Source organism: Trachypithecus francoisi, unplaced genomic scaffold (genome assembly GCF_009764315.1).
Source record: "Trachypithecus francoisi isolate TF-2019V2 unplaced genomic scaffold, Tfra_2.0 Lachesis_group12, whole genome shotgun sequence".
Taxonomy (NCBI): Eukaryota; Metazoa; Chordata; class Mammalia; order Primates; family Cercopithecidae; genus Trachypithecus; species Trachypithecus francoisi.
Window position 1 is genome coordinate 107,620,894 of NW_022681457.1, and position 24,689 is coordinate 107,645,582.

The 24,689-nt window shown below is 48.4% G+C and overlaps 1 protein-coding gene across 3 annotated transcripts in view; it reads right to left on the reverse strand.

Annotated features, from left to right (window-relative positions):
- The window catches only part of PADI4 (peptidyl arginine deiminase 4), a 49,445-nt gene that overhangs the window by 17,096 nt on the left and 7,660 nt on the right, over positions 1-24,689 (reverse strand). For 2 of the 3 annotated variants that reach the window (XR_004441072.1, XM_033228115.1), the window contains exons 2-9: positions 15,826-16,006; positions 12,981-13,047; positions 10,768-10,835; positions 8,860-8,977; positions 7,206-7,331; positions 4,578-4,756; positions 4,297-4,400; positions 547-658 (exon numbers count right to left, since the gene is read on the reverse strand). Coding sequence is in view for 2 of the 3 variants with exons in the window: in XM_033228115.1 (XP_033084006.1) it covers positions 547-658; positions 4,297-4,400; positions 4,578-4,756; positions 7,206-7,331; positions 8,860-8,977; positions 10,768-10,835; positions 12,981-13,047; positions 15,826-16,006 (955 nt within the window). In the remaining variant the exon portion in view is untranslated. The remainder of the gene's footprint in view (positions 1-546; positions 659-4,296; positions 4,401-4,577; positions 4,757-7,205; positions 7,332-8,859; positions 8,978-10,767; positions 10,836-12,980; positions 13,048-15,825; positions 16,007-24,689) is intronic. The other variant, XM_033228116.1, reaches the window with a different exon arrangement.

Sequence of the window (24,689 nt, forward strand, 5' to 3'; positions counted from 1 at the left end):
CATTGGCCCCTTTTAGCCACGGCTGGAGCAACTGGGATGTAGGGCACTAAGTCCCTAGGCTGCACGTAGCATGGGGACCCTGGGCCTGGCCCATGAAACCATTTTCTCCTAGGCCTCTAGGCCTGTGACGGGAGGGGTTGCCATGAACACCTCTGACATGCCCTGGAGACATTTTCCCCATTGGCTTGGGGCTTAACAGTGACCTGGTTTGGTAGCTGAGCCCAAGATGGACAGCCTGGAGGGAGGACCACTTGAGGGGTTGGTTGAGCATCAATCTCCTGAGCTTCAAGTCACTTCCTGAGGCCACCCTAGTGTTTTCAAGCAGGAAGGTAGCTTTCATCTTGGTGACTGCAGTGGCCCACAGCAAACGTCAGACAAATCACTTGCTCGAGCCTCCCGACCCAAGACCTCTCAGGTTCCTACCTCCCTGTCCATCTAAGGAAGGGTGGCCAGTGAGGCACCAGGCTGAACCCCAGGAGCCGGGGTACCCCAAGTGTCTCTTGGCCCTTAGGGACATTCACCCTGCCTGCCCCACAGGGCACATACCTGCATCCACTGGTCATCCATGTTCTCCTCCTCAGGGCAGATGGTCAGCGTACACTTGGCTTTCATGGCCAGAGTAGTCACTGACTTCAGGAAGTCCTCATTTTCAAAAATACTAGAGAGAGCAGAAAAACAGCTCCTTAGTGCTCTGGATTTTGAAGCTCGGCCTGGAAGGATGGGGAGGGACACACAGGTGCTCAGGGGTCACCAGTGGCCTGAACAGAGGCTCCTGGCATGTCCGGTCCATCTGTTCTTAGTAGGCATTAGCTCACAGAATCCGTCTAACAAGCTATGAGGCAGGAACTAGTGGGTACCCCTTCCACCCATGTATTAGTCCGTTTTCATACTGCTGATAAAGACATACCTGAGACTGGGAAGAAAAAGAGGTTTAATTAGACTTACAGTTCCACATGGCTAGGGAGGACATGGCGGGAAGTGAAAGGCACTTCTTACATGGTGGTGGCAAGAGAAAATGAGGAAGAAGCAAAAGCAGAAACCCCTGATAAAACCATCAGATCTCATGAGACTTATTCATTATCATGAGAACAGTATGGGAGAAACTGCCTCCATGATTCAAATTATCTCCCACTGGGTCCCTCCCACAACACGTGGGAATTATGGGAGTACATTTCAAGATGAGATTTGGGTGGGGACACAGAGCCAAACCATATCATCCTGCCCCTGCCCCCTCCAAATATCATGTTCTCACATTTCAAAACCAATCATGCCTTCCCAACAGTCCCCCAGAGTCTTAACTCATTTCAGCATTAACCCAAAAGTTCACAATCCAAAGTCTCATCTGAGACAGAGCAAGTCCCTTCCATCTATGAGCTATAAAATCAAAAGCAAGCTAGTTACTTCCTAGATACAATGGGGATACAGGTGTTGGGTAAATACAGCCATTCCAAATGGGAGAAATTGATCACAACAAGGGGGTTACAGGGCCAATGCAAGTCCAAAATCCAGCAGGGCAGCCAAATTTTAAAGCTCTAAAATGATCTTTGACTCCAGGTCTCACATCAAGTTCATGCTGACACAAGAGGTGGGTTCTCATGGTCTTGGACAGCTCTGCTCCTGTGGCTTTGCAGGGTATAACCTCCCTCCTGGGAGGCTGGTTTCACAGGCTAGTGTTGAGTGTCTGTGACTTTTCTAGCCACATGGTGCATGCTGTCAGTGGATCTACCCTTCTGGGGTCTTGAGGATAGTGGCCCTCTTCTCACAGCTCCATTACGTGGTATCCCAGCAGGGACTCTGTGTGGGGACTCCAACCCAACATTTCCCTTCTGCATTGCCATAGCAGAGGTTCTCCATGAGAACCCCACCCCTGCAGCAAACTTCTGCCAGGGCATCCAGGCATTTCCATACATCTTCAGAAATCAAAGCAGAGGTTTCCAAACCCCAATTCTTGACTTCTGTGCACTTGCAGGCTCAACACCATGTGGAAGCTGCCAAGGCTTGGGGCTTGCACCCTCTGAAGCCACGGCCTGAGCTCTATGTTGGCCCCTTTTAGTCATGGCTAGAGCAGCTGGGATGCAAAGCACCAAGTCCCTAGGCTGCACATAGCATGGGGACCCTGTGCCTGGCCCATAAAACCATTTTCTCTTAGGCCTCTGGGCCTGTGATGGGAGGCGCTGCTGTGAAGACCTCTGACATGCCCTAGAGACATTTTCCCCATTGCCTTGGGGCTTAACATTAAGCTCCTTGTTACTTATGCAAATTTCTGCAGTTGGCTTGAATTTATCCTCAGAAAATGAGATTTTCTTTTCTATTGCATTGTCAGGCTGCAACTTTTCTGAACTTTATGCTTTGCTTCCCTTTTAAAACTGGATGCCTTTAACAGCACCCAAGTCACATCTTGAATGGCTTGCTGCTTAGAAATTTCTTCTGCCAGATACCCTAAATCATCTCTCTCAAGTTCAAAGTTCCACAAATCTCTAGGGCAGGAACAAAATGCCACTAGTCTCTTTGCAAAACATAACAAGAGTCACCTTTGCTCCAGTTCCCAACAAGTTCCTCATCTCCATCTGAGACCATCTCAGTCTGGATTTCATCGTTCATATCATTAGTATTTTTGTCAAAGCCATTCAACAAGTCTTTAGAAAGTTCCAAACTTTCCCACATTTTCCTGTCTTCTTCTGAGCCCTCCAAACTGTTCCAACCTCTGTCTGTTACCCAGTTCCAAAGTTGCTTCCACATTTTGGGTATCTTTTCAGAAAGGCCCCCCTCTACTGGTAGCAATTTACTGTATTAGTCCATTTTCACACCGCTGATAAAAACATACCTGAGACTAGGAAGGAAAAGAGGTTTAATTGGACTTACACTCCCATGTGGCTGGAGACATCATGGCGGGAGGTGAAAGGCACTTTTTACATGGTGGTGGCAAGAGAAAATGAGGAAGATGCAAAAGCGGAAACCCCTGATAAAACCATCAGATCTCATGAAACTTATTTACTACCATGAGAACAGTATGGATGGAACCACCTCCATGATTCAAATTATCTCCCACCAGGTCCCTCCCAGAACACGTGGGAATTATGGGAGTACAATTCAAAATGAGATTTGGGTGGGGACACAGAGTCAAACCATGTCAATCTGGGAGAAGACAGAATATGAGTTCACAGTTCGAGGTCACACCACCTGGAACAGTGCTGGGACTGGAATACAGTCCTCACTGGATTCCGGTCTGTGTCCTGTCCACCAGGTTACCCTCCTACTCTTCTGCCCCTGAAGCAATCAGAAGAGGGGAGGAGAGGGTCTTCTGAGACCTCAGCACACTTGTCAGGAGCTCTCAGACTGCAGGAAGATTGCCTGGACCTCCCCAAAACGCAGATTGGCCCTTCCCCAGGGATAAGACCCAGCAGCTCACAGGCAGCCAGAAAGGTGCATTTTATTTAATTTTAATTTAATTTAATTTAATTTTTTATTTTTATTAGTTTTATTTTTCTCGAGACAGAGTCTTGCTCTGTCACCCAGACTAGAGTGCAATGGTGTGATCTTGGCTCACTGCGACTTCGGCCTCCTGGGTTCAAGTGATTCTCCTGCTTCAGCCTCCCGAGTAGCTGGGATTACAGGTGCCTGCCACCACACCCAGCTAATTTTTTTGTATTTTTAGTAGAGACGAGGTTTCACCATGTTGGCCAGGCTGGTTATTTCATTTCTGAGATGGAGTCTCGCTCTGTTGCCCAGGCTGGAGTGCAGTGGTGCAATTTCAGTTCACCGCAACCTCCGCTTCCAGGGTTCCAGCAATTCTCGTGCCTTGGCCTCCTGAGTAGCTGGGATTACAGGCATGTGCCACCATGCCCGACCAGTTGTATTTTTTAGTAGAGACAGGGTTTCACTATGTTGGCTAGGCTGGTCTCAAACTTCTGACCTCAAGTGATCCACCTGCCTTGGCCTCCCAAATTGCTGGGGTTACAGGCATGAGCCACTGTGCCCAGTCCAGAAAGGTGCACTTTAAATGAGTTTCCAGGAGTTTCTGGTGCACAAGGTCCATGGGCCACACTCTACAGGCCCCTGGGAGCTAACGTAGCCTTAGCTGCATCAAGGCAGGACTAAGGCAGTGACAACAACAGTGAGGAACCTCCCTGCCTTTTTAGAGCCCCCAAGAAGCGGCAAGCTCTCAAGTGGGCAGGGAGGCGCAACTGTTTTCCCATCACACGGTGAGTGCTGCGGATGGAACCCAGGCTCTTTGTTGCTGGCCCAGGGCTCCTCCCGAGGTGTCTGGGCCCACTCCAGCACCCCCGGGCCTCTCACCTGCACACGTACACCTCCTGCGGGGGCTGGGTGTTAGGGGTCATGATCCAGGGCGCCACGCGGAAGACCACGCTGTCTTGGAACACCACGGCCGCGGGGAGCTCCTGCAGGGGGTGCGGGGTGGGGAGGCAGGGGCTGTCACCGCCACCAGGGCCCAGCACCTACCACTTCTGGTAGTTGTTTGGAGTCCCCCTGCCCAGCTGCGCTCTGTACCCTCTTCCCCAGCCACACCACTGCCCGGAAGTCCAGGCCCCCTATGCAGGGCTGCCTTCTCGGCCTACCAGGCTGGACGTGTCCAACATGGAGACGGTGAGGGTAATGAGCCCTGGGAAGTTGGTGTCCGGGAAAGCAAGGGCCTCCACGTAGAAGTCCATGTTGTGTTTTCCGCCTGGGACCATCAGGTAGTGAGAGGGCTGCTTGGGACCCAGGACTACCCTGCACCTGGAGGACAGTCTGCCCCCTAGGAGAGAGGCAGGGGAGACTCGGGTCTGCGTCCCCACTTCTGAAGACCTTTCCTCCTCTCCCCGGTGCTCCCCAGAAGCCTTTCCCACGGTCACCACGTGCCACCATCAGAGAACCCCTTGCAGCCAAATCTGGTCAGTCCCCTTAGGAGAAAAGGACCAAAGTCTCAGCTGGGACACTGCTCCCTGGCTGAAGTCCCGGAAGGGTGTGTCAGGGATGCCTGAGCCATTCCAAACTTTACAGGAAGTCCAGTATACACCATTCCTTCACTAATTCCTGAGCATCTGCTCTAGCCAGATGTCAGCAGGGGACAAGGACACAACAGGGGACCAGGGAGACAGAGTCACTGTCCTCCTATCCTTACCCCCAGAGAGTGCACAGTTCTTATGGGTGAGTAGGGAGGAGCAGAGATCATAAAAATAGCAGACAGCTGTGATAGAGGAAATCCCTGAGGACTTCCTGGAGGAGGTGATGCCTGGGTGGAGGCAATTAGTCAACCTGTCAGCAAATCAATGTCAGTTTAATCACTTTAAGAATGAAACAGGCCGGGTGCGGTTGTTCATGCCTGTAATCCCAGTACTTTGGGAGGCCGAGGCAGGAGGATCACAAGGTCAGGAGATCGAGACCAGCCTGGCCAACATGGTGAAACCCTGTCTCTACTAAAAATACAAAAATTAGCTGGAAGTGGTGATGCAAGCCTGTAATCCCAGCTACTCGGGAGGCTGAGGCAGGAGAATTGCTTGAACCTGGGAGGTGGAGGTTGCAGTGAGTCGAGATAGCGCCACTGTATTCCAGCCTGGCGACAGAGAGAGACTCTGTCTCAAAAAAAAAAAAAAAGAAAAAAGAAAAAGAAACAGAGTCTGGGTGTGGTGCCTATAATCCTAGTGCTTGGGGAGGCTGAGGCAAGTGGATCATTTGAGGTCAGGAGTTCAAGACCAGTCTGGCCAGCCTGGTGAAATCCCGTCTCTACTAAAAATACAAAAATTAGCTGGAAGTGGTGATGCAAGCCTGTAATCCCAGCTACTCGGAGGCTGAGGCAGGAGAATTGCTTGAACCTGGGAGGTGGAGGTTGCAGTGAGTCGAGATAGCGCCACTGTATTCCAGCCTGGCGACAGAGAGAGACTCTGTCTCAAAAAAAAAAAAAAGAAAAAAGAAAAAGAAACAGAGTCTGGGTGTGGTGCCTATAATCCTAGTGCTTGGGGAGGCTGAGGCAAGTGGATCATTTGAGGTCAGGAGTTCAAGACCAGTCTGGCCAGCCTGGTGAAATCCCGTCTCTACTAAAAATACAAAAATTAGCTGGATGTGGTGGCACATGCTTGTAACCTCAGCTACTGGGGAGGCCGAGGCAGGAGAATTGCTGGAACCCAGGAGGTGGAGGCTGCAGTGAGCCAAGATAGCACCACTGCATTCTAGCCTGGGCAACAGAGTGAGACTCTCTAAAAAAAAAAAAAAAAAAAAAAAAAAAAAAAAAAAAAGCATGGACTAGATGAGACAGAATGATCAGGATCAGAATGATTGTCAGGCCCTGCAAAAAAACCCCTCCCATGGCCTTCTCCATCTCCTTCCATCCAGAAGCCAAAGTCAATATACGCCTACCTGACCTCACCCTTCCCCTCTGCCCTGTCTCTTCCACCCTCATCCACCACTTTAACCCTTGCACATTCCACCCCAGCTGCACTGGCCTCCCTGCATTCCTCCAAACCACAGGCACGATCTCACCTCAGGCAGGGTCCACGCACTTGCTGTTCCCTCTGCCTAGAACACCCTTCCCCTAGGTGTCTGCCTGGCTGTTTCTGTACCTCCCTCTGCTCAAATGGCACCTCATGGGGGACACCTTCCCTGGCCACCCTCTCTCCACACATCCCCACTTCCACTCCTCACTCCACGTCTCCTTCCCTGCCGCATTCTTCTACATAGCATGTCACAGCGTTGGACACACTAGGTGTTTTATGTAATTATTTTACCTATAGTTCTCCCAGCCACTAAGATGAAAGCAACGTGAAGGCAGGGACTTAGTCACAGTCATGGCTCTGTGCCTCATGCCTAGGACCAAGCCTGGCACCTACTTAGTTACAGGTGCTCGTGGGCCACCGAGAAGTTCCTGACGTCTCTGATTAGCAGGATGTTGCAGAACAAATGATCACATGCCACATGCCATCAGCTTGCACTCAAAGTCTATAACCAGGAGTGGTGTGTGTATGCATGTGTGTGTGTGTGTGTGAGAGAGAGAGAGAGAGAGAGAAGCAGGGAGCAATAACGAGTCATTTTGTCCCTGTCCTCCATCTAGAAGGTAATAGATGAGATGTCTGTCTTGCCTACTGCTGTGTCTGCTGTTCTTAGAACTCAGCACATAGTAGGTGCTCAGGATTTATCTGCCACACAGCTGTGTGACGGAGTTGTGCCCCATTGGCCAGGGCAGGGAGGGAACACAGATGGGGATGACTTACGTGTGGCCTGAAAGACCCTCACTTTATCCATCTCAGACCTGGCCACGTGGAGCACCAGTGCATGCTTAGTGAAGAAGTCCGGGGGGGTCTTCGTGCTCAGGGTCATCGGGGACATGTCCTTCAGGTCTGGGATGAGAAGGGCATTGCCTGAGTCACAGGCCCCTGAGACCACTGCTGGTTTCCCATAGCCACCTCCTGGTGGAGCCTCGCACCCCACCGCTCCCCGAGACCTCCCTTTACCATGTTGCCTGGTTTTCTTTTCTTTATGCTATTTTGAGTATTTTAATGATGGTTTTCATTTTGGAATGAGAACTCATTAAGGTTTTGGTCTCCTCCCATTAGGATGAGCTGAGGATGTAACCTCAGCAAAGCGGGGACTACATTTATTAATATTTTGTTCCTTGCAATGTTCCCTGAATCTTGAACCTAGAAAGCCGAGAACTCCCTAGAACAGTGACCAGCACGTGGCAGGAGCTCAGCTGAGATTTGTGCAATGAACGAGTGAAAGGTTTCTGTGCTGGTCCTGAGGGAGAAGTGAAGTTTGTGAACCAGCTTGAGCAATAGCCAAGAAGGGGTAGAGGGTGGGGAGAGTCAAGAGATGCCTTCCGAGGGGACTGACTGATAGCCAAGGGCTTAAAGGCTTTGGGGTCAATTTGGTTTGAATCTGGGATCTGTGTGGGCGTAGGAAAGTGATTTCAGCTCTCTCTGCCTCTGTTTCCTCATCACTAAGACAGGGGCAAGAGTTGTACCCAGCACAGAGCTGTCGTGAAGATAAAGTGAGGTGATACACAGTGCTTATACCAGCTCCTGGCACCCCAGGAGTGCCCACAAAGGGTAGCTGTTGTGATTATTACTGCATGCCAGGTACTGTACAGAGACTATCCCCTGGCATCAGGCCAGGCCAACTATATGCAACTTGAAAATACATCCATTTCTATGTTTTTCTAAGAGCTCCCCAGGAAGGCCTGCCAGCCCGAGCCCCTCAGCACCTTCCTCTAGCACAGGTGGATACTGTATCCTCACTTCAACCCCAGATCCACCCTCAGCAGCCCAGAGGTTTGCCTGCAGAGGTCCTGCATCCCCCACCATCCTCATGCCCCTAAACCCGCTCCGGTGTTGGGACGTCTGGTGTTCAAACCCCAAGTCTGCTGCATATCAGTGCTGTGACCTTGGGCAAATTGCTTAAGTTCCCCAGTGCCTTGGTTTTCCCATCTATAAAGCTTTGTGTGGGAAGATCAAACGAGTTAATCATTCCAAAGTGCTCAGAGTGGTGCCCGGCCTATGGCAGAGGTCTCAGGGGCTGCTCTGATGTGAATCTGGGAATGAGAAGCTTTCCTTTCGAATGATTTCAGGCTCCAGGTTTGACCTAAGAGGGTTTAGGTTGGGCAGTGGGGTGAGGCATGGAAACTGGGGCCAGTAGGAGGCATCAGGAGACAGAACTGGCCTCAGCTCTTCCCTGACCGCTGTGTGAGCTTGGAGAGGTCACTTGCCCCCCGCAAGGACCTTTGCCCATTGCTTCACCTATAAAACGGATGTGCCAACAAGAACACGCTTTCAATAACCCTTATTTCAGAGGGCCATCACCAGGTTCAGGCCTCATGGGCAAAAGGGCTTTGTAAAAAGCCCTTCCCGTTAGCTAGCAAATGCTCTTTACCTTTGCTGTCAAGCACTTCGTCATCCTCACAGTCCATGGCAGAAGATTCAGGATTGTCTCTGTCACAGTTCACCAGCAGGATGGCACCCTGTCCACAAGGGCCCCAGGTCCAGGTCCTCTGGACACCAGCAGAGAATAGTCATGCTTAGAAACTAGCGTAGAGCCCTCCAACTCTCGCAAGAGGCATAGCAACTTCTCACCACCTCTTTTTTTTTTTTGAGACGGAGTCTCACTCCGTCGCCAAGCTGGAGTGCAGTGGTATGATCTCAGCTCACTGCAACCTTCACCTCCCGGGTTCAAGCGATTCTCTTGCCTCAGCCTCCTGAGTAGCCGGGACTACAGGCGCATGCCACCATGCCCGACTAATTTTTGTATTTTTAGTAAAGACAGGGTTTCACCATGTTGGCCAGGATGGTCTCAATCTCTTGACCTCATGATCCACCCACCTCGGCCTCCCAAAGTGCTGGGATTACAGGCGTGAGCCACCGCGCCCGGCCCCCATCACCTCTTTAGCCCAGTGCAGTTTATACATCTTGCTCCCATATCAATTAATTCTTTGATCTCAAGAGTGGATTTTTGCCTTTTACTGCAAAAGTCACAACTAAATTCACCCAAAACACAATTCATCCATTTAAAAAAAGGAGGCCAAGACAGTCACATGAATTTTAATAGCTTTCAAGACATGTTAGCCAGGCGGGGTGGCTCACACCTGTAATCCCAGCACTTTGGGAGGCCAAGGCAGGCAGATCACCTGAGGTCAGGAGTTCAAGACCAGCCTGGCCAACATGGTGAAACCCTGTCTCTACTAAAAATACGAAAATTAGCTGGGCGTGGAGGCACGCACTTATAATCTCAGCTACTTGGGAAGCTGAGGTAGGAGAATTGCTTGAACCCGGGAGGCGGAAGTCGCAGTGAACCAAGATTGTGCCACTGCAGTCCAGCCTGGGAGACAGAGCGTGACTCCATGTCAAAAATAAATAAATAAATAAATAAATAAAATGTTGAGCTTGACAAACCAAATGCAGCTAAATATGTATGTCAAGATTGTAATCTAAATAGTTACTATTATGTGAACTCTTAATTACTCATTCAGCAAAGTGTGGTACTATTCTTAGAAGCCAGTTAATATCTGTCCAAAGATTAAAGCCCATTAAGCAGCCCCACCCTATAGGGATCTAATAGCGATGGCGCCTCCCTTCACGGGAGAGCGTTTGCCCGTGGGAAATGACTGCATTTCGGGACGGATGCAGGGACAGGTTCTACTCCCAGAGTTGTAATTTTTCTTCCCATTCTTGCTGACCCCACAAAGGATCTTCATCTTTTTACTGGTCACAGCCCCCAGTGCACACCAGCATCAAATGGTGCAGGCAGCTCTGGGGTTTCAGGTTTACCTGAAGACTCTGGTTTAAGACAGCATTCTCCTGTCCCTTCTGCACATACCCCCATCTTGTCTTTCCACAACACACCTTCCCTCTCCCCACCTGGCTCCTTCCCACCTCTCCCCCGCCATTTCTTCCTTTCTCTGTTATTGCCCCATGTAGGCAGCTCTGCAGAAATCTCTCCCATCAGTCATAGAACATGGAATAGGGAGTTTTTGAGCCAGAATGGAGACTTGCCCACGAATTTCCTCTCTGCTGTGTGTTAACTGGGTGACTCAGTAGTGTTTCTAGTTTGTAGGATAACACATTTTCTGAACCCACAATTGGTGAAAATCAGATTTTGTAAAATAGATGGGAAATACATAAACCAAAATATTAATGGGGATGCTAATTTTCTTCCCTCCGCCTTTTTAATTTTAACAGTTAACATGGGATGCGTGAGACAGACCAGCATTTACCCCATCACCACAAGGGGGCGCCCGGGGAGAATCCAGTAGAACTAGTAAAGGAGCGTTTGGGTGAGCGGTACCTTGTCTTCCACAGCTCTGGTTGGCTTCACTTTGCCGGTGCGGGTGATGTCTGCGCACAGGGAGATTTCTGAAATTCCACCAAGTAAGAGGAGAGGGTTGGTGAGGGTCCGGGGTTGGGGCACCCAGCCTGGCCCCCAGTGGGCAGGTCCTTTCCCCAGGGGACTGTGTGCACCCATAGCGGGAGCCCCTCTTCCTGTCCTTCAGAGGAGACACAGGTTCAAAGCATCCCTCCCGCATGGCCCCCAGTAAGTCTGGCTACAGTTCGGACAGCAGAGTTGGGGCCTCTGACCATACCTGTTCCCCTTCAGTGGGGCCACAACTGTGGTGTCCACCAGACCCTGCGCGTCTGGCCACCCCCAGGGATTTTGGAAGGAATTCCCAGCCACCGCAAAGAGAGGTTCGATGTGAAACCTCTGCAGGCACACCCTGCCAGGCTCTCAAAAGACTGTGGCCCCAGCCTTCAGTGACCTTGGGATGGGGGACCCAGTGGTGACACCAGCCCCACCGGCTCTTCATGACATGTGTTGTAACTCTATCTGGGGACAAATTGCAACCCTGAACATGCCCCCACTCTGTCCAAATGGCTTGGCTGAGAAAGCAAACATTTGTTTGTAAATCCTTCCTCCTTCATCCGAATATATGACCGCAAGGTCATTCCAATAAAATAGATCTGTGTGCCCCACAGCATGATATGGTGACCCTTGTCCCACGTGAGACCGACCCAGATGACCTTCTAAACATATTCCTAGCCACGTCTTAGGGCCAGGGAAGCACTGTCCTTTTGTGGTCTGGACTTCCCGACACCTTTACTAACTAATTGGGTGACCTTGGACAAGTCTGTTTAACTCTGTGCCTCAGTTTCCTCATCTGTAAAATGGGATAGTAATAATACCAATTTCACTGGACTGCTGTAAGGATTAAATGTAAAGTCTTAGCACAATGCCTGGCAATTGAGTAAGTGCTGTATTAGTATTATTTAAATATGTATTAATGAATGAAATGCATTAATGAAGTGAAACCTAAAGATTCTATATGCTATATTTTATACATATATGTGTGTGTATATATATATATATTTAGTTTTTGAAACTGGGTCTCACTCTTGTCACCCAGGCTGGAGTGCAGTGGCACAATCATGGCTCACTGCAGTCTTGACCTTCTAGGCTCAAGCAATCCTCACACATTGCTGGTAGCTGGTACTACAGGCACATGCCACCATGCTCAGCTAATTTTCTAAAATTTTTTGTAGAGACAGGATCTCACTATGTTGCCCAGGCTGGTCTCAAACTCCTGGGCTCAAGCGATCCTCCCGCCTCCGCCTTCCAAAGTGCTGGGATTGCAGGTGTGAGCCACCATGTCTGGCTGTTACTTACATATTTAATACTCATAATGATACTAATCATGATATTATTGTTCAAAATGAGGTCAAGTTAAAGAATGGATTTTATTTAAAGAAGAACATTACATAAATATGAGTACAGGTGGATCATTGATATGGCAGAAATGGTGAAGATGAGATATAAATAATGGAATTTGAGGAACACTGTCTAGATTATTGTATAAGACAGTGTCATCATCTACTTTTTGTTACAGATATTTGAGATATCAAAAAGGAATAGAGGGCTGGGCTCAGTGGTTCACGCCTGTAATCTCAGCACTTTGGGAGAGCAAGGAGGACAGATCACCTGAGGTCAGGAGTTTGAGACCATCCTGGCCAACATGGTGAAACCCCATTACTACTGAAAACACAAAAATTAGTCGGGCATGGTGTTGTGCACCTGTAGTCCCAGCTACTAGGGACGTTGAGGCGGGAGGATCGCTTGAACCCAGGAGGGGCAAGTTGCAGTGAGCCGAGATTGCACCACTGCACTCCAGCCTGGGTGACAGAGTAAGACTCTGTCTCAAAAAAAAAAGGAATGGAGATGCATATATTGAAAATCCATGTACCTATTTCCTACCTTGAGAAGTAAAATGTTAAGATGTAATTAAAGTTCCCCACATCACCACTCCCACGTTGTATTTCTTTGTGGTTCACTGACTAGGGATGGAATATTTCTGAACTCCCAGATGTCTGACTGGCTGGAAACCGTGCTTTTTCTCTGCTCAGTCTAAAATAAGCTCCAGATGTAGTTTCTCCTACAGAGACATCCTGCAGGGATTAGGAGGTGGGAAGGGGATGAGACGGCAATCTAGGATCCTGGTTGTCACTTACCCACACCGGTGAGATAGAGTAGAGCTTTGACTGGTGGAGTCTTGGGTCCATGGTATGAAATCTGAACCTATGGGAGAGCAGATCACTAATGACTTCTCTTAGTCATTCAACAAACACCCACTGGACCCCTGCTATGTGCCAGCTCAGGGTAGGGCACTGGGGAGACAAAGATGGGCCATAGCCTGTAAGGAGTGGCCCCATCCAATGGGAATGGAGGGAAAGCAAAAAGCTTGAATGACTGGTGCTACAGAAGAGCATCCTATGGAGGCCCAGCAATGGAGACACTCTGCCTGGCAGGGTGGTTTGTGAAGGAGTGCGCTTTGAGGTAGATCTTGGAAAGGGAGTAGGGGCCCAGCAGCTGGAGATGGGGCAGAAGAAGCACTAGAAGGAGAGAGCTGATCATAAGCCACAGAACTGACTCTGGCAAGCAGAAGGGATCAAGGAAAGACCTGAAGAACCAGACCCTGGAAAGGCCGGGTCCTGGGGGATCTGGGGAGCAGGAGCTTTGAGTGGGTGGAGGTCTCTTCAGGAAGAAGTGAAAAAACACCAATCCCCTGTGCCCAAGGTTCAGAAATCCTAGGAGAACACCTCAGATTGACCAGAGGACAGTGGAGCATGTGGGTTGACACATCCAAGCAAAATGGCGGTGGGAAGTTTCCCAAAGCAGAGCCAAAGAGCTGCCACCAGAGGAAGAGGAGCTCCTGAGGGGACACACTGAGGTGTTCAGATCTGCCCTGTAGACAGTGAAATCCAGGAAAATGCCACGGCCATCACTGCCTCTGCCTGGACCATGGTGTCAGCCTTCTGTCAGGTATCCCTGCCTCCCATCCACTCCCTAGTTCCTGTCTACTTGCTAGGCCGCAGTCAGTGGCATCTTTCTAAATTACAAATGCTGTCTTGCTATCCACTGGCTGAAAACTTTTTGTTGGCTTCCTGTTGTTCACAAAAAATGAGGTCCCTGATACCAAACTCTTCAAACTGACTCCCTCCTCACCTCCCTCTCCGTCTTCCTTTCTTGCCATATAGAACTTCCTCAGTTTCCCCAACATGTCTCACCCTTTTCTCATCCAGAGAGTGCACACAGGCTGCCCCTCTGCATCAAGCTCTCTCCTGTCTCCTGCTCTGAGGTGGGTAGTTCGTGTCATCCTTCAGCTTGCTGCTTCTTTCAGGAAGCCTTCCTTGACCACCCCCTCCCCCGCCTGCCTGGATAGTCAAGCTCTGTGTTCCCCCAGGGAGAAGCCTGCTTGGCTGGTTCTGCTGGGAACAAGTGGCTGTTGGCTCAGAGATTTGTGAGAACCCCAGAGGGTCCTGTTGAGCCCATCTACAGGCAAAGGGGGTGTGGTAGGTGGAATGGTGGTCCCCCAAAAAGATACATCCATATCCTAATCCCTGGAACTTGTGGATGTGATTTCATTTGGAAAAAAAGTCTTTGCAGTTGTAAGTTAAGGATCTTGAGAACAGAGGCGGTGGCTCATGCCTGTAATCCCAGCACTTTGGGAGGCCAAGGTGAGCGGATCACTTGAGGTCAGGAGTTTGAGACCAGCCTGACCAACATGGTGAAACCCTGTCTCTACTAAAAAAAAAATACAAAAATTAGCTGGGTGTGGTGACGGGTGCCTATAGTCCCAGGTACTTTGGAGGCTGAGGCAGGAGAATTGTTTGAACCCAGGAGCCGAGATTGCGCCCCTGCACTCCAGCCTGGGCAACACAGCAAGACTCTGTCTCAATAAAAAAAAAAGAAAAAAAAAAGGGGGGGGATCTAGAGATAAGGAGATCACCCTGGACTCTCCAGTTGGGCCCTAAATCCCATGGCAAGTGCCCTTATGAGAGAGACAGAGGGGGATTCCACAGAGAAGGGGCAAAGGCAGTGTGACCATGGAAGTAGACTGGAATGATACAGCCACAAGTCAGACAGCCCCCAGGAGCTGGAAGAGGCAAACAATTACTCTCTCCTGGAGCCTCCAGAAAAATCTGGCCCTGCTGGCACCTTGACCTCAGACTTCTGAACCCCAGAACAGTGACAGGATACATTTCTGTTGTTTTAAGCAAACCATGGTGATTTTCTTTCTTTTCTTTTTTTTGAGATGGAGTTTCGCTCTTTCACCCAGGCTGGAGTGAAGTGGCGCGATCTTGGCTCACTGCAACCTCCCCATCCCGGGTTCAAGCGATTCTCCTGCCTCAGCCTCCCAAGTAGCTGGGATTACAGGCACTCGCCACTATGCCCAGCTAATTTTTGTATTTTTAGTAGAGATGAGGCTTCACCAGGTTGGCCAGGCTGGTCTCAAACTCCTGACCTCAGGTGATCCACCTGTCTCGGCCTCCCAAAGTGCTGGGATTGCAGGTATGAGCCACTGTGCCCGGCCACCATGGTGATTTTCTATACCAGACACAGGAAACCGATTCAGGAGCATGGACCAGCGTTCCATGGGGCTACCTGTCTGTGGCCTCCATAGAACTTAGCATCATTTGCAATTGTTTGTTTACCAGTAGATTCTCTGATGCCACCACTCATAGATTATATGAGCCCATGAGGACTGCACCCTCAGCTGTCTTATTCATTTCTGGATTCCCAGTGCCTGGCAGTGTCTAGCAGTGTCTGGCACGTGCTAGATACTGACGAAAGTTTTGCTGAATAGAGTTTAATCTAAACCCTGACCTCCACGAACCCCCGGCAGCCATACATTATTGTTCCTGTGGACACTATGGCTGGAAGAAGCCATCACAAGCTTTTCCACGGGGAAAGAGGCTCTGCCAGGTTGGTGCTGTGGATTACGGCAGGACAGAGTGCGAGTGGCTGCCTTGCTGAAATCCATCCACACTGCCACCCCACAGCTATGACACTCACCTTCTGGTCGCCTGTGCTGCCACTGGCCGCTTTCATCGTCAGGGTCACCTCTACCCCAGGGTCCAGGGACCATGTGGAGGAAGCTGTGGACTTCTTCTTGGCTGGAGGGCTGTGGGCAATATCCACGATCACCCCTGGAGAGGCGTTGACGCTGAAGGACGTGCAGTCCTCAGGGGCAGAGCTGTGGATAAGACAGATGGGGAAGCAGAGGATGCAGTGAGGAGGGGCTGGGCCAGCCACGGCTCTCCCAGCATTTCTCCTTGTGATGGTTAATATTAGGTGTCCGCTTGACTGGACTGAAGGATGCAAAGTATTGTTTCTGGGTATATCTGTGAGGGTGTTGCTGGAGGAGGTTGGCATTTGAATCAGTGGACAGGGAGAGGAAGACCCACCCTCAGTGCCAGCATGGCTACAACAAAAGCAGGTGGAAGAGGTGGGATCAGCTTTCTCGCTGGGGCTTCTGGCTGCCTTCTTTCTCCCGTGCTGGATGCTTCCTCCCGCTCCTCCTGCCCTTAGACACTAGACTCCAGGTTCATTGGCCTTTGGACTCTGGCACTTGCACCAGTGGCTTGCCAGGGGCTCTGGAGCCTTTGGCCACAGACTGAGGGCTGCATTGTCAGCTTCCTTGGTTTGAGGCTTTCAAATTCAGACTGAATCACTGCCAGCTTCTCTCTTCCCCAGCTTGTAGATCGTGGGACTTTGCCTTGTGATCGTATGAGCCAGTTCTCCCTAATAAACTCTCTCTCTCTCTCTCTCTCTCTCACACACACACACACACACACACACACACACACACACACACACACACACACACACTGTATTATTCTGTCCCTCTGGAGAACCCTGACTAACACTCCTTTTCCCAGTAGGTATAAAAACCAGATAGCAGCCAGTGCTTACTCTGACCGTGGGGAGTAAGTACTGTAAGGTTGTCAGGAGGGAATGAGAGTGACAGAAAGCGAATCCCCTGACCTGAAGGATTTGCATTTCAGCTAGAAAACTAGCAGAGGGATGTGCACACTAAGGGCTCCCACACACGGATGTAGGCATGGAGGGGTGTGTGCACCCAGAGGTTTCCACCACGCCACTGTGCATACGCAGGATTGTGCACGTACAAAGCATCATAGACTTCTGCTTCTGGAATTGTGGCAGACCAGGTACTCTGAAGGACCTTCCTCTTAAGAAGCAACAGGATCGTGGATAAAATATATGTTTTAAAGCATTACTGAGCTCATGAGAAATAAGGTAGATCTCCAAGGATTAGCCTTCTCCACATGCACATAAACACACGCACATGCACGTACACAGTAGTCAAAGTGAAGAATATCAAAGACGAAGAGAGGATCTTAAAGGCATTCAGAAAGGAAAGTCAGATTATCTAGGAGGAGATAACAATTCGATTGGAAGCAGACTTGTCAACAACAGTGATATCCAAAAAACAGTTGTGTCATCTCTTTATAGTATTTTGGGAAATAGTTCACCCTTGAACAGCACAGGTTTGAACTGTGTGGGTCCACTTCTACTCTGATTTCCTTCCTCCTCTGCCACCCCGGAGACAGCAAGACCAACCCCTCTTCCCCCTCAGCCTACTCAACATGAAGACGAGGCTGAAGACCCTTATGATGATCCACTTCCACATAATAAACAGTAAATATCTTTTCTCTTCCTTATGATTTTCTTTTCTTTCACTTACTTTGTGGTAAGACCACAGTGTATAATACATGTAACATACAAAATATCTGTCAATCACCTGTTTGTTACTGGTAAGCCTCCCACCAACAGTAGTCTATTAGTAGTTAATTTTTGGAGAGTCAAAGTTATATGCAGATTTTCAACTCCATTGGGGGTCAGCAGTCCTATCCGCAATGTTATTCAAGGGTCAATTGTAACTGTTAACCTTGAATTGTGCACTTGTCCAAAAAATATCTTAATAAAGATATTTTCGGATGAACAAAAACGGATATTTTAAAATCCGACTTTCACCAAGGCGATTTCTAAAGGCATAGTTTAGGAAGGAGGCATCTGATGTCGTAAGAACGGTCTGAAGTGCAAGAAAGAATGGTGAACAAATAAAATGGTAAATATTTTAGTAAATCTAAACCAACATTGTATACAAAAAAGTCATAAAAACTGTGGGATAAAAAAGGCAGAGCATAATTTGGCAGGAGGATGAGAGAGGTGAAGTATTTTGAGGTCCCTGATTAAAAGGGGAATTAAGATATTGTTTAACTCTAGATTTTTTAAACGTATTTATTTATTTTTTCTTTGAGACTGGGTCTCCCTCTGTCACCCAGGGTAGAGTACAGTGATGTGATCACAGCTCACTGCAGCTTTGACCTCCTGTGCTCAAGTGGTCCTCCTGTCTCAGCCTCCCAAGTGGCAGGGACTACAGGTGAATGCCACCACACCCAGCTACTTTTCAAAGTTTTTTGTAGATACAGAGTCTTGCTATGTTACCCAGGCTGGTCTCAAACTCCTGACCTCAAGCGATCCTTCTGCCTCAGTCTTCCAAAGTGGCTTCCAAATGAGCCACTGTGCCTGGCCTAAACTTTTATGTGCCTGGCCTATACTTTTAAAAGTATTTGGCCAAGCATGGTGGCTCATAACTATAATCTCAGCTCTTTGGGAGGCCAAGGCAGGAGGATTGTTTGCACCCAGGAGTTTGAGACCAGCCTGGGCAACATAGGGAGATCCTGTCTCTACAAAAAATAAAATAATTAGCGGGCATGGTGGCTTGTGCCTGTAGTCATGGATACTCAAAATGCTGAAGAAGGACGATCACTTGAGTCCAGGAGGTCAAGGATGCAGTGAGCCATGATTCTGCACTCCACAACATCTGCACTCCATCCTGGGCAACAGAGTGAGAACCTGTCATAAAAAAAAAAAAAAAAAAAAAATAGGCCAGGCACTGTGGCTCATGCCTGTCTTGAACCCCTAGACTCAAGTGATCCACCACCTTGGCCTCCCAAAGTGCTGGGATTACAGGCATGAGTCACAGTACCTGGCCTGGGATTACATTTTCTATTTTTATCTTTGTATTGAATATTTGTCTTTATATTAAGAGTTATATGTATTCATTATAAAGAATTAGGAAAATACAGGAAAAGTATTTTTCAGATGGTCCCCAATAATTCCCATCTCTGCTGTTCATGCCCTTATGTAATTCTCTCCCCTTGAGTATGGGCTGGACCTACTGACTTCCTTCTAACCAATGGAAAATGGTAAGAGTGCTGGAATATCACTTCTGTCATAAGGTTACAATAGAATTCTCTCTCTCTGTCTCTCTCTCTGCCTGTCTCTTGCCTTCTTAGCTTGCTCACCTTGATGAAGCAAGCTGCCATTTTGTGGCATGGAGAGGCCAACATGTCAGGAAACTGAGGGAGGCTTCCAGCCAACAGCCATGGAGGAACTGAGGTTCCAACACCCTACAAGGCCCTGAATCCTACCAACAGCCATATGAGTGCGCTTGGAAGTGGCACCTTCCCTGGTCGAGCCTTAGCATGACTATGGCTCTACCAATACCTTGATTATGAGAAACCTTGGAGCAGAGAAGCCAGCTAAGCCATACTGGATTGCTGACGTGCAGAAATTAGGATATAATAAATGTTATCATTTTGAGCCACTAAGTTTTGGGACAATTTGTTACACAGCATAGATAGCTAATACAGTATACCGGAAGAAAGAAGGAGTGGGAGGGGAAGAAGGGGAGAAGGAGAGAAAAAGAGAAAGAAGAAGGAAAGAAGGAAGGGAGGGAGGGAGGAAGAAGACATAAATTGCCTAGAAGAAAATGAATCTTACCACTTAGAGACTGTGAAAGGAAAATACAAAATCTTGGGACCACAAACTCACTAAACCAAAGGGAAGAGTCCTGGGAACTGGGTCCCTCAAACCTGCCTCTCATGGTTCATAAATAAAATAACTATAAAGATAAAAATCTACATACTTCCCTCACAATTGGCCCATAAGGAAATTCCTTGTGGGCCCCAAAGATCTTTACCCTAAAATAGTTCTGCTGAATTTCTCCCTAGCAACAATGTAAATTTATAGCTCATCTTTGTTTTTCTTCTCTTTTTTTTTTTTTTTTTTTTTTGAGATGGAGTCTCACTCTGTCGCCCAGGCTGGAGTGCAGTGGCACGATCTCAGCTCACTGCAACGTCCACCTCCCAGGTTCAAGCAATTCCCCTGTCTCAGCTTCCCAAGTAGCTGGGATTACAGGTGCATGCCACCACGCCCAGTTAATTTTTTGTATTTTTAGTAGAGATAGGGTTCCATATTGGTCAGGCTGGTCTCAAACTCCTGACCTCAGGTGATCCACCCACCTTGGCCTCCCAAAGTGTTGGGATTACAGGTGTGAGCCACCACCCCTGGCTGATAGCTTATCTTTACAGGTACAGGACAAAGGACAGAACTCAAAGTCATCCCTCTGCTCCCCTGAGACAAATGCATATCTAAGTGCTCCCTCTCCACTATGTTTATGTTATCTTATGTAAAAATGCAGATTCACTGAGCTAGATGAACACATAAGTGACTATTCCTCTATGTTGCCTCACAAGAAAATTGTGTTTTCAGTGACAGGCTGATCAAAGACTCAAAAGGATGCAACTGTTTGTCTCTTATCCACCCACACATTAAAAACATTTCTTCCTCTTCTTCCAGTATCCACCTTTTCTCCTTTAAATATCCAAGGCCTCAAAATCATCTTTAGAGAAGGGCAAAGACCTGCCTCCCATACACGTGTCCTTAACTTTGGCAAATAAACCTCCTAAAATGATTGAGACTTGTCTTGGTCATTTTCATTGATTTACAAGGCAATCACTAACATTCTGATGTTGATCCTTCAGGAGATAGAATTTGACATAACCTTTGAAGAACCTAAGAGGTCTGAAGTAGACAGAAGAGGAGATTTCATTCCATCTCCTGCCCACCTTGGCTTGGGCTCTCATTCTACCCTCATGAAGTCAATTTCACATTCTTTTTTTTTTTTTTTTTGAGACGGAGTCTTGCTGTGTCGCCCAGGCTGGAGTGCAGTGGCTCCATCTCGGCTCACTGCAAGCTCCGCCTCCTGGGTTCACGCCATTCTCCTGCCTTAGCCTCCCGAGTAGCTGGGACTACAAGTGCCCGCAACCACACCCGGCTAATTTTTGTATTTTTAGTAGAGATGGGGTTTTACCACGTTAGCCAGGATGGTCTTGATCTCCTGACCTCGTGATCCTCCCACCTCGGCCTCCCAAAGTGCTGGGATCAATTTCATATTCTTAAATGAAAGCAGTTACTTACAGGCAATTTACTCTGCTCCAGGCACTGTTCACATTCTTTCCACACATTAACTAATTCGGTTCTCACCACCAGCCTGTAAGGCGGGTACTGTTCATTTTACAGATGAGGAAGCTGAGGCACGGAGAGGTGAAGTCACTTTCCCAAACTCAGGGTTAGGCATATTGGATCTCTGCTTCGTAAAGAGAGTGGGGGTAGGCCCTGGCCTGGCCCCTAGTGGTCCCCCGGGCTGCTCTCCCTGTGCTATGGTCAGACTGAATGGCCCACAGTTCCCTGCACCTGCCCCCTACTTTCCCATCTCCCAGGCTTTGCGTATCACCTGTCCCTCATTTGGAGGGCTCTCCCCTCCCACATCCTTCTTGCAGAATCCAATCCAGCCCGGAAGGCCCATCTCAGTGGGTCCTCTGCCAATGAATCCTCCCTTTATCACTCCAACCAAAAGGGATTTCTTCCTTAAAATGAGATCAACCCTCTGTGGTAGGCAGAACAATGGTCTCCCAAAGATGACCACAAAGATGACTAGGCCCCCAAACCTGTGAATATGTTGCCTTACACAGAAAAGGAGACTTGCAAATGTGATTAAGTTAATGATCTTGAGATGGGGAGATTATGCTAGATTAGCCAGATGGGCCCAATGTAACCACAAGTGTCAGAGGCATTTGAACCAGAGCAACTCCATCTTGAATAGGGGCTGCGTAAAATAAGGCTGAGATCTGCTGGGCTGTATTCCCAGTAAGTTAGGCATTCTAAGTTACAGTATGATAGGAGGTCATAAAGACCACAAGATACAGGTCATAAAGACCTTGCTGATAAAACAGTTGGCAGTAAAGAAGCCGGTCAAACCGCATCAAAACCAAGATGATGACAAGAGTGACCTCTGGTTGTCCTCACTGCTCATTATACACTAATTGTAATACATTAGCATGCCTGGAAGTTACCCTATATGGTCTAAAAGGGGGAGGAACCCTCAGTTCAGGGAATTGCCCACCCTTTACCCCAAAAACTCATGAATAATCCACCCCTTGTTTAACATATAATCAAGAAATAACCATAAAAATGGGCAACCAGCAGCCTTTGGGACTGCCCTGCCTATGGAGTAGCCATTCTTTTATTCCTTTGCTTTCTTAATAAACTTGCTTTCACTTTATGGATCACCTTGAATTCTTTCTTGGGCAAAATCCAAGAACCCTGTCTTGGGGTCTGGATTGGGACCACTTTCTGGTAAAACAAAGTTCTTTATGAGAAGGAGGCAGGAGGGTCTGATTCAGGGAAACTGTGGTGATAGGCAGCAGAGATCAGAGTGATGCTGTTGCTGGAAGGGGCCACAAGCCAAGGAATGTGGGCCCCTCTAGAAGATGCAAGGAATGAGTTCTCCTCTGGAGCCTCCAGAAGGAATGCAGCCCTGCCGACACCTTGATTTTAGCCAAGTGAGATTCATTTTTTGGACATCTGATCTTGCAAACTGGAAGGTAATACATTTGTGCTGTTTGAAGTCACTAAGTTTGTGGTGATTTGTTACAGCAGCAATGTGTTATATTAAGTTTACCCCACAGCTGCCTCTTTGTGTATTTTAAGTTCGGCTGAAAGGTTTCTTTGTACATAGTAAGCTATAACCTAACTGGAGGTATAAACAACCCGTGACCTACTTTTATACCAACTACTGTTTTGGCCGATCTCAGGCAGCCAACTGTTCAAACCATGTTCAAATGAGGCAGATGCCAAGCTGTCGTCAATCCAGCTGTTTCTGAGCCTCGCTTCTGTGTTCTGTGAGTCAGTTTCCTTTTTCTGTTCATAAATATTGTTCAACCATGTGGCAGCTCCTGAGTCTTTCTGAAACTATTCTGGTTTGGGTAGAGGGGGCTGCCTGATTCACAAATTGTTATTTGCTCCACTAAACTGTTAAATTTAATTTGTCTTGTGTTTCTTTTAACAAACAGGAAACTAATACACCCTCTGTCTTTGAATGTCTCTCTCTCTCTTTTCTTAAGAGATGGGATCTCATTCTCTCATCCAGGCTAGAGTGCAGTGGCACAATCACAGCTCACTGCAGTTCAGCCTCCCAGGCTGAAGTGACCCTTCCACCTCAGCCTCCTGAGTAGCTGAGTAGCTGGGACCACAGGTACATGCTATCACCCCTGGCTAATTTTTAAAAAATTATTGCTTGTAGAGATGGAGTCTCCTTATCTCCAGGCTGGTCTCCAACTCCTGGGCTCAAGGGATCCTCCCATCTTGGCCTCCCAAAGTGCTGGGATTGCAGACATGAGCCACCACGCCACGCCTCTGTTTGTCTCTCTCTTGATCCTAGGTAAAACCCTGTACTCTTGAGTGTGATATGATGGCTGAGGTCTGGAAAAGTGGCAGGCCATCAAAAAAACACTTGAACCAAAATCAGCATCTTCATAAGAAAAAAGAAAAAGCAAGGGGCATGTGGTAGTAGATTTTTTAAAAAGTTAGTGTGCTGGCCAGGCACGATGGCTCACACCTGTAATCCCAGCATTTTGGGAGGCTGAGGTGGGAGGACTGCTTTCGACCAGCCTGGGCAAAATAGCGAGACCCTGTCTCCACAGAAAAGAAAAAAAAAGTCTGGGCGCGGTGGCTCACGCCTGTAATCCCAGCACTTTGGGAGGCTGAGGCGGGCGGATCATGAGGTCAGGAGATCGAGACCATCCTGGCTAACACCATGAAACCCCGTCTCTACTAAAAATACAAAAAATTAGCCAGACATTGTGGTAGGCACCTGCAGTCCCAGCCACTCAGGAGGCTGAGGCAGGAGAACGGCATGAACCCGGGAGGCGGAGCTTGCAGTGAGCCGAGATCGTGCCACTGCACTCCAGCCTGGGTGATAGAGCGAGACTATGTCTCAAAAAAAAAAAGAAAAAAGAAAAAGAAAAAAAAATAAGCATACCAATTTTTGCCTTGTGTGCATATGAACGGCAAAAGGTGAAAATATAAAAATGTTTATTTACAGCTCAAAGTCACGGGAAGTCTGATCAACACATTCAGTCACATTCAGCGTCAGGTTATTCTCCCCGCCTCCATATGGGAGTTTGACATTTAGAATTTCTGTCATCCTCAGTGACATTTCGGTCTTGGCACCTTCTCCCATCCTGACACTGTTGCCTGAGTTGGCGTTCACATACCTGCAGCAGATGACAAGCTAGTCACCTTTCTCTGTGTGGCCATTAACCTTTGTTTTCACAATCATCCTATGAGTGAGCCATTGTTATTCTTTTACAGATGAGAAAACAGGTTCAGAGAGGCAAAGTGACGTGTCTGGGTGCCGGCTGATAATGGCAGGTCTGGGTCCTCTTGCAGCCCAGCCTGGTGCCATTCCTACCACATCATGACTGCCTCTTTCTCTGCATTGGTGCCACCCTGCTGTGCCCAGCATCCAGCACTTCCTAAAGACCAATGCTTCCCAAAGTGTGATCTTCGAAACAGCAGCATCTGCCTCACTGGGGAATGTTAAAAATGCAGATTCTTGGGCTCTGCTCAGACCTACTGAGTTGGAAACTCTAGGAGTGGGGCCCAGAAATGTGTGGTGTTTTTTTGTTTGTTTGTTTGTTTTTTTGAGACGGAGTCTTGCTCTG